Source organism: Haliotis asinina, chromosome 8, assembly GCF_037392515.1.
Source record: "Haliotis asinina isolate JCU_RB_2024 chromosome 8, JCU_Hal_asi_v2, whole genome shotgun sequence".
NCBI lineage: Eukaryota > Metazoa > Mollusca > Gastropoda > Lepetellida > Haliotidae > Haliotis > Haliotis asinina.
In genome coordinates, this window is record NC_090287.1 from 6,465,147 (window position 1) to 6,475,596 (window position 10,450).

The 10,450-nt window shown below is 40.5% G+C and overlaps 1 protein-coding gene across 2 annotated transcripts; it reads left to right on the forward strand.

Annotated features, from left to right (window-relative positions):
* Positions 1-3,539: 3,539 nt before the first annotated feature.
* On the forward strand, positions 3,540-9,905 carry LOC137294535 (BTB/POZ domain-containing protein 17-like). Of its 2 annotated transcripts, XM_067825569.1 has the most exons (3): positions 3,540-3,625; positions 6,807-7,173; positions 8,134-9,905. In XM_067825569.1, exons 2-3 carry the CDS (start codon positions 6,820-6,822, stop codon positions 9,223-9,225), a joined length of 1,446 nt encoding a protein of 481 aa, XP_067681670.1. In that variant the 5' UTR covers positions 3,540-3,625; positions 6,807-6,819; the 3' UTR covers positions 9,226-9,905. The 2 variants fall into 2 exon arrangements, with proteins under 2 accessions (XP_067681670.1, XP_067681671.1); XM_067825570.1 differs by lacking the exon at positions 3,540-3,625 and having other exon boundaries at positions 6,805-7,173.
* Positions 9,906-10,450: the final 545 nt, after the last annotated feature.

A 10,450-nucleotide genomic window follows, 5' to 3' on the forward strand; every position in this document is an offset into this window, starting at 1 on the left:
TTCCCAGTTGAAGAGAATTCCTAATTTCTTTGTCAATGCAGCTTAGCTTGATAACAGTTCGTTGGACTGAAATAAATGATGAACCATCATTACAAAAAAGTGCGTTAGTTGAAGTTCTGAGATTGTTTGTCACAAATATGTCTGTATATAGACACTGTGCGTAGATCCAAGCTTTCATTGAGCAATGTAAACGTATGGAGATACAATGTCATTTATGTCACGTCGAAGGTAAATATGTAGATATTTAGACATTTGGGATATAACCATGAATACATATATTGTACAGTACCTTCCAAAATAAGCAACACAAGCATATTGTGTGCTGAGATTATCAAGCAACTGTATGTATCTTCTCTTGTTGTTAAACTTTCTTGTAATCATTTAGTTATTACATATATAATTACTGCATATAACATTCGAAATTACTGAACATATTCAGTTGTAATGGTAAATCTTCTGTGAACTACGTGACACAATACTTTCAATGCGAGTAATTTTCCGTTAGCGAGTTATCAAAGTGGGCACGTCGTAGCGTACCAAATTACAACGCTGCCCTCAAGGGTCTTCCTTAGTGCACTAAAAAACAGGGATTAACTGAGCTTGGATGTATCGCTTCATGCTGTAGCCTGCAATCAGTTTTGATAGTGTATTGTTCATTATCAAGAAGATGTAAATACAATGTGATAATGCGATGTAATAGCTTAAGTCAAGATGTATATGTTTAATAGTGTCATTAATACAGTCGAAAAACATTATACTCGATTTCTTTAATGAATTACCGACACACCTACACTATGAAAACCACATCTACACATAATTTACCTTGACGGAGCAGGAACTGATCTTCCTTCATGTCGAGAGATCCATTGCGCTGGTCCATGCCGTCCCGTGTAAGCGGGGACAGGCTCTACATGTGTGCGCACGTGTGTGTAGGCGCGAAAGTTCGACCAATGCTATTCACGAAGTGTGTGTATCGGCGTTTGTGGAATTTTACATGCAACCGGGACAAAATACAGTTTCAACTAAAAATACATTTTCTAGCCTTGCAAGGGTCAGAAACACCATTTTTGCTTAATATCTTAACCGGGGATGTCCCCGGTTCCGTGTGTGTCCCTGGTTGAAGGGTGTGTATAGATATCAATGTCCCCGGTTGCTACCTTTAAAACAGACAGACAGACAGACAGACAGACAGACACACACACACACACACACACGCATGCACTCAAGCAAACACGCTCACGCGTAGAAAATCCTACATAATACTACCCCTCTGGTGCTATATACTGCTAATATACTAGAGTAATACACCTTGCCTCCACAAAGGGTCAACTCTACCAGATGTAAGGACACATGTTCGATGTGCCCCACCCCCTCCCGCGCGTGTCGCCACCCACGTACCTTCACAGCACTCTGAACTACACACAAACCTCTCCACACGTGTTCATTGAGGATTATTCTTAATATTGCATAACTGTGAAGGGAAGTTGGTCATAAAACAAAGATGTAGGTGTTGACAATTAGCATCCCAGACTGTAACTGATAAATAACAGTGATGTGAGTGTTTGAAGGACTGTCGGCGGCCGACATCCGATATATCGAGCTGGGGGAAGAGGGATTGGGGGAGGATGAGGTGTTGAGGCTGAGAAACATGTGGTAGAATAACTAGTAATTAGCACGTGTGTTTCAGGGCTGGGGGTGTGGATTGGGATCAGATAAAACCAAAGTCATCAGTTTGTTCTGTGAAATGAACGTGAGCACATTGTTGTGAGCGAGACGTCCTTCAGTGGTATAGTACAGAATACCGTAGGCCATCATGGAAACGCCATGGAGATTTCGAGGATGGTAGGTTTACTAACATTACTTCATACATTGATTTCTTTGACTGGCATCCCTTGCAAGTTGGGTAGATGAGGAATGAGTACTATTTTTATGGATATACAACTTCGTAAAGGCGACGTTGGACATAGAGTTTAATGCCATCGCTTGCTTGACATGTCGAAAGGTCGCCAATACAGACTGAAGAAGTTGTATATCGATAAAAAATACGCCCTGGCGACTGCTTCGGTACGAGTATTTAGTGGATTCTGAACTTACCTTGGTGTAAGTTGTCTTCTACCGTACAGTCCTCATTCCTCAAACATTGATGTTTCCATGCATGCTTGTGTATTCAAAAGAGAAAACAGCAGGTAACATATATGAGTAGGGACATCCGTCAGTCTTTCGACATCACAATGATATACAGGTATCGTTTCCTTGACGTCTCGTGATGTAGGCTACATCAGATGTTTGTCAGTAGACCGCCAAGACTTTTTGGTCATTTGCAGTCCTACGATGACACAGCTTTTATTATCTGAGATGGCAGAGACAGAAACTGTAAAATGTTTAGAATTGCTTTATTTAGAAAGATAGACCGCTGCCATATAGCTGGAATACGCTAAGTGCATTAAATATTGAAAACTATAAGAAGATCCGAGTGAGAATTGGTCTTCAGACACCTTTATGCTTGTCGTAAGAGGCGACCCGTGAAGGACCGGGGTAGAAAAGGCCTTCAGCAACCCATGCTTGCCACAAAAGGCGACTAACGGGATTGGGTGGTCAGGCTTGCTGACTTAATTGGATGACACATATCGGTTATCAACTGCGCAAATCGATGCTCATGCCGTTGATCAGTGGATTGTCTGGTCTAGACTCGATTGTTTACATATAGCTGGAATAGTGGTGCGTGTGGCGTAAAACTAAACTCACTCACATAAGAGGCGACTAACGCTGTAGGGGTCGTTATAGGCTCACAGACTTGGTTGACACGTGTCAACTTAGATCGATGCTTATGCTGTAGACCATCGTCTGGCCTACCCTCAGTTAATTACAGACCGTCTCAGTATATTGCAATACAACAGACAAACAAAACTTTACTTTAAGGCATGGGCGGAAAGATAAATAATATGGATCAGGGAAAGTCTACACCGGTGTCGTTCAAGGGAGAAAACTCATATTATATGCCAGGTTACTGCAACTACTTTGCAGAACAGTTTAAGCGCACACGTGTTTCTCTGTCGGAGGCGTCGATAATAGCAATATTCCATCATTGTCACGGATGGAGGAACATTGCAATATCGAACCTAGGTCTTCGGCGTGACGAGTGGACGCTTAACCACTAGGCTACCCCCATCGCCACGTTTCGATAGTGATGAAGTGATAATGATAGTGAGCATTCTCAGATCAACAACATGACATTTCGGGGGATTTATTATATACCTTACTTAGATACGATTTACTGTCGGATACAATTATATATCTGAATAGTCTGAGTCAACCTGAATGTGTCTGAACCGTTTCTGCATTCTCTAAACTTCGTCAGATCAGGGGGACTATATACAGATGTTGTATATTATCCCCTGGTCAGACTGACGAAAATTCAAGTGCCAGAAAGAGTATCCAACACATTCCACGTGCGTGACAATTTTATCAATGAATGCCTTGACGTCAGAACCAGCTGATATTTGCGCATGCGTAGTCTATATATCCGGAAGCGATGTAAACAAAGATTGAGGCTCGTTTTGTGGACGAAAATGCTTCTGATATATTGTCACAAGAAGCATTCTGCCGACTAACAGCACTTACACTGGTACGTATAACAACCACAGCAAACGTTTTTCAGTAAAGCTGTTCCAATATTTGAATGGACGATGCGTTCAAGCATCTAGAAATGATTATTGTGATTCGGATGTTTGGGAATCTAATTTTAGATTTAATCTAAATAGTGACAGTGTGGTTTAGGCCTGCCGCAACTGTAATGACATTAGCCATAAGAACAGAAAGATCAATATGTAAGCCTCGACTAATGTCTGTCTACAAATAGATAAACATTCACTTCATTCTTTTACATGGGTTAACGAGATTTAAACGTACTCTCAAGTGCATAGACTTCAATTTAGATTTTAGGGAAATATTGAATTGCCTAGACTGTGCTGTCAGTGAAGTAATTTCCGTGGTGACAGATTTGTTGCACTGTGTCTTTTCTATTTATAAAACAGACAAGACATATCCAGTTGATATTTTACTTGCTTTTAACAGTGATAGATTTTAAACAGCTATCAACAAAGAACAATGACAGTGACTTGATTATTTTATCGACATTTTTATGTGTGTGTGATATGAAGAAACAGAACCTGTTTGCCTATCACCATGGCGTGGCCCCTTGACAGACAGACAGTGTTTGCTCCTTGTTGACAAAGTCGCTTCTGGGAGGGTGTGTCAAGCCTGGCATTGTACTCCCTCCTGGCTGACCCTGTCTGTAATGTCACTTCCCATTCAGTGTCTATTTACCTGACATTCAGCCCATACCTCGCTTCAGGTGGGGTCTCTACTGTGTTGATGTAATCAAATCGACGAGGTTTCCACCTGTGCATCAGTGGTCCTGGGCCTAACAAACACGACAGATATTCTCTGCCGAATGTTACAATGGTCACGGACATGGGCTAGCAGCTCATTCCTGTTCAGCTGGATGTGGGTGAGATTTGTTACTGTGTAATGCAAGGCATGAATAATTTTGTATTGGATAGTTTCCTGTTTTTGCAAGTTGATGTTTTGTATTGACTGTGTTCATGTTTGAAATACAGGCATTATTAATGTTTGAAGGAATAGCATTTTGAAGAAAAGATGGCACACTGTGTAGGATATAATCTGTATCACTGAATGAATTCTATCATGCATTGAATGTTCCAGTGTGTTTTTTAGCGCTACAAGTAATTCAATTATTGCATTTAAGCACTTTATAATGACACTAGCAATGCAGATGATCATCTCCAGGATACATGATGCTTCATCAGGATATACGGTGTAATTATTACGGTATGAAGGGGGCAGTGGGGTAGCCAAATGGTTAAAGTGTTCACTCATCATGTTGAAGACTTGTGTTCTATTCCCCACGCTGGTACAATGTGTGAAGCCTGTTTGTAGTGTCTCTTGCGGTGATACTGCTTGAATATTACTATAAGTGGCGTGAAACCACACTCACTACAGTGTGAAGTTTACAAATTATCCTGGCTCATACTAATGACTGCAAAAGTTTGATAATAAGGCATTATGTGCTTCCTACGTTTTTCAGGGGACTTACAATGACATAACCACTGACAGATTACTTCATCTTTCCTGAGGAATTGGTTTGAAACTTCAGTGTCATGCACTTCATTCTGACCAAGAAGTCTTTGTTATTTGTTCTAAGTTCAAACCAATCTTGACATTGATACTAAAGAACAGTCTATGCATACGTGTGTGCACTTGTCTCTTTTGGCAACTGTTGTATGTAGTGAAACAGTTGGTTGTTGTGAAAATGAAGTCACATGTACTGGATATGAATCTTTTTGTAGATCCTTCAGGGTATGAATTAAGGCTGTGCAAAATTATTAATATTTTCTTTGACTTCTATTGAAGTATGAATCATTGTAGTGTAAGGGGCAAACGCTGCATGAACACTGTGGCTTTCATACTGTGTGGCCTTGATTCTATGAAGGTTTATTCATGTCAGCCAAGGGAATAGTAGTATATTCTCTGTGGTGAATTCGATACTTGAGGTATACATATTTTGCTTCTGGAGTTGAAGAATGATGTGAGGCTGAGCACACTGTTCAAGATAAACCAAATTTTGCATGAGGAACTTATTTCTCTTTTTTGGGAGGATTCTTTTTGTATTCCACCTGAGTGGATTCATATCAATGTGTGCAATAAATAATTCTAGCTAACCAAATAATTAATTTTGAATTTTGAAAAGTGTCTCTTTGTAAAGGTTACAGTGTTTTTCAGTATAACAGACTTCTTTAAGCATGTAATGGTTGAGTTCCACATCATTTTTGGAAGTTTGAAAACCCTGTTAAAATTAGGGTTAGAATTGATTGTCAGCAAGCCATGCTTGTTGTTAGAGGCAGCTAACAGGATCAGGTGGTCAGACTTGCTTACTTGGTGGACACACATCATCATATCCGAATTGCATAGATCGATGCTCATGCTGTTGATCACTTGATTGTCTGGAGCAGACTTGATTTACAGACTGCCACCATATAGCTTGAATATTGTTGAGCGTGAATTAAACAACAAACCAACCAACCACTTTGAAAATTTGGTGTAATAACAACCATTATGTCATTTCTTCTCGAATGTATGTTTAACTCACAAAATCTGTCATTTCTGGTGTTAGTGATTGCCGGTTGTCTACAGATCTGTTGTTATTGAATTATCAGCAAGTTACTGTGAGTTGCATCCTGTTTCAGTCTGTCACGAACACTTCATGAATGTTACGATAAATCTCCACAATACCCTGGATGCAACTACGGCTTGGCCCGTGAAGTCCTTACCTCCCTAGGCTGGCTTTTTATTCAGTCAGGTGTCCTGAACCAAAATGTCGCACCCAATGCAATAAGGAAGTTGACTACCCATAGAACTTGGTTTTCCTTCACATGCAATTTATCTGTGTGATATCCACAAAATCTGAGTCGAATTGCGAGCAAACTTTAGTAGCTGCGACCACTATCTTTGTTGACACTGACAAGCAGTCATAATGGCGGCTTAGCTGATTGGCTACTGTGAGAATGTGGAGCTAGCAAAGTGAGGTAATAAAATGATTAGATGAGCCGTAGATGCATCCAGGGTATTGTGGAGATTTACTGGAACGAATACCCTAGAGATAATCAGGATGGTCTGACTAGACATCAGACTCATTTAAAGTGTGAGAAGTGCTCCCATATTATTAGCATGTCCAGTATGTGATTTCTTGCTGGTAGGATGACTAAAGATCTCCTTCTTTTATTCAGCAGGAGAAGATCCATGGCTTCTCCCCCAAACCTACAGAATCTTCACATCGATTCCCCAGCAGATGCTGCCACAGACAACACACACTCATCTTCCGCCCGGGTGACCTTCACCCCAAACACACAATCCATGGCGCTGTCACCTACCTCCATTTCTCTGGCGCTGAAAAGTCCAGAAGGCATTGACTGTTATGGCAATGAGAGGCAGGCTCTAGCAGAACAGAGCAAATTTTTCAATAACTCCTTGTTAAGTGATGTGAATTTGGTTGTTGCGGGACAGAGATATTATGCTCACAAGATAGTTCTAGTCAGAGCCAGTGATGTCTTCGAGAGGATGTTCAGCTCTGAATGGTCAAATTCTGGAAAAAAGGTTGGTACCGTTATTCCTAATGTTGACATTTAGATGTTTAGCTCACCTGAATCAGTTTGGGTTAATGCTTTGTGGCACAGCCCCTGATCTCTCAGACAGTAAGCATGTCCATGTAAAAACCATAGGTTGCCCATCATATTTTATGGTCGTACCTGTTGGTATAATGGTAATGTCTGAAACCTTGGTTCCCTATGATAATGATACTTTCTGTTCTTTACTTGTACTTGAAGGATTGATCAAAGTGGTAAATATGTAAGACCTACATAGCATGACTTTTATCACATTAAACCAAAAAGTAAACTAAATTAACTGAAATTAAGATTCCGAATCCTCATAATTTTTCCGTCCCAAATGATGATTTAAATCTCACAATTTTATTCAACTTAGGATAAAAGTTGTTGAACAAACAATCATAATTTCAAATTGTTATATTTGTTTGTTCCACAAGGGTGGGGGCATGGACATTAAATGAAAATTCCGAAAACAAGTAGAGCTGGTCTAAGTTATGACTCATCATGTACCATTCATGTTTCACTGTTCCAACAACTACGCTTACCTCCTTGTAATGCAAACCAATAATAATCTTAATCTCGCTTTCATCGATGTACTTTTTTGTTTAAAGTGAAATTCAATGGTGTATTTCCACTGCAAACAGACTGTAAGCTGACATGCTTTCTACTTTAACTGGAATACTCTTGAAAGCAGCATTAGTACAGTTTGGTGGGCAAGGGTTTGAAGCATATGCTTGTCTAGGTCAAAGCCTGGATTTTTTGTGGAACACATATCTAGTGGTCCCTCATGTGAGGTAGGTATAGCTGGAACATAACTAAAGACTCCATGCATTGGTAGGCTTGCATTGCTAAGCACCAAATTTTGACAATATATATCAGCAATAATTACTTGAGCTAAATGCTATATGCCTGACTTCTTTATTAAACTGTTCTCTCAATAATGTTTCAGGAAGTGGAGTTGGTTGAGGACAGTATATGTAACACTGTGTTCCCTAGGTTTCTGAAGTTTCTGTATGGTTGCCATATCAAGCTCAACATCGACAACACTCTCCCAGTGCTTATTCTTGCTGACAAGTACAATGTGGAAGATCTTAGAAATGTTTGCATCACATTCGCAGTGTCCTACATCATCCCCAAGCTCCAGCTAAAGGATGTATTCCATGTATGGTTCCAGTACTCCACCAAGTGCTATCACCAGCGTCTTGTTACTGCTTGTGTGGGGGCATTGGCTGAGAAAATGGATGAGATAATTGGTTCAGAGGAATGGGAAGCAGAGTGGCTCAACCTTGAGAAGGACCAGCTCATTGAGTTTCTCCGAAGTTCTGACCTCAGTGTCAAGGATGAGTTTGAGCTGTGGGAGGCAACAGTAAAGTGGATACAGTCCCAAGCTCACCCTCAACGCATGGCCGAGATGAGCAATCTGGCCAAAGTGATGGAGTACATCCGTTTCCCAATGATGACTTCGGAACAGCTATGTGAAGTAGAGTCTAGTAGTCTGTACCAGCAGCATCCTGAGCTGTTCCAGAAAGCTTTCATGCTGGCTTACAAGTTCCATGCCCTGCCACTCACAAAGCGAGCCAATGTCAAAGAATTTATGACTTCCAGCTTCCTTCTACGAAACTACACAGATCTCCGATGGGACAAACGTCTTCAGGTCTCCCATTACTCTGCCTGTCCCAAAGGTGCAGAAGTGGGTTTCCGATTCTCAACCCGTGCTTCTTCCTTCCCAGCTCAGACATGGGAATGGGAGCTAAAGGTTCACCCTAAAGGTTACTCAGCCCAGTGTGATGACTTCCGAGTTGTACTATACTCCAATCTGATTCTGGACCAGCCCCGTCCGATCGAGTACTACTTGTCCATAGTGGACCGGGATCAGATCCTCCACACTGTGTCAGGGAAGAAGAACTTCTCCAAGGCTCGCTACACCACAGACACCGAGATGGACAAAAAGGTGACAGTTGCTGACCTATGTCAACCTGACTCGCCACTGCTTGTTGACGATCATCTTATCCTGCAGATTGCTCTGAAGCCTGTAGAATAGCTGGTGGTGTATGTTCAGATGTGACATCCACAAATGCTATTGAGTAACATAGATTTTTCCTTAGGATCTGTACCTTCTGTCTGAAGATTGTAGTGTCGGTATTGATCACATGGAAAAATGAAGGGTGAATGTGGGTCACATAATTCATGTCTTTTCAGTACATAGTCTCAGTGAACCTTACTCTTATAACTACAGGTTCATGTGCAAGCTTAGATGATTTAGCCTAGATGGCTTGAGCAACCCTTGGTTCACATATTGCATGCGTTACATCATTGGCTGACTTCAATATCACCTTGAGGAAGATGTCGACCTGTACATCTTGACAGTGATCTGTCCATATGTACCGCTGACTTGCCTGAGACATGAAGCTTTGGTTTCTTGAGACCACAAGGATGTTTTTGTGATTGTGAAACACTCAACATGTTATGTATCGCAATGCTGTCACAGCATATTTTCAGTTATCCTAGTAATAATTTTAAGTGATGCTGCTGAGAATTATAGAGGTTGTGGCAAATATGACAAAAGTCGCTGTCATGTCATGGCAGGTCAGCATGCACTTTTTCTAAGCTTTTGTAAATTAATGTTGCCACCATTATCTTTAGCTGTGTGGAAATTCACACGTTCTTGGAGATATGTGCCACCATATGACTGCTGTGAACAGGAATAGCTGCAGACTGACATTTGAGGGAAACATGAAGTTTTAATGCTTTTTGTTTTTTAAGAAAACACACAAAAGCATTTAAGATATTAACGTTTTCATCTGGCTCTTAAGGTCCGTAGCACAATGCACAGTAACATATGTCTGAAACTATAAGGAATTTATCAGTACCTGTGTCACGTATGTAATGTTATGTACACCCAAGCTGATAATCATTCTTCACAAGTGTTTTTTGTCTTCAAAAGTGTAATTCAGAGTTGAGTTTCAGCATCTTATTTGCTTGTAAGCCAGTCAGTGCTCATCATGTCACTGAATCATGATTGAATGCAATATTGGGAAAATCAATTTATTTTCCACGACCACCCATTTCTGTGTAATCTTTATTTTTTATGACATGTACAGCTGCAATGAATGTCAGAAGTCACATCTGATTGTAGTGTTAGTATCGTTAGTTCATTATAAGCATATCAACTGACATATACAGTCAGTAACAAGGACAGGAATAACCAAAATTTGACCTAACCATAAGATTTTTTTATTTTTTGACATTGGAGAAAATGCTGCTTG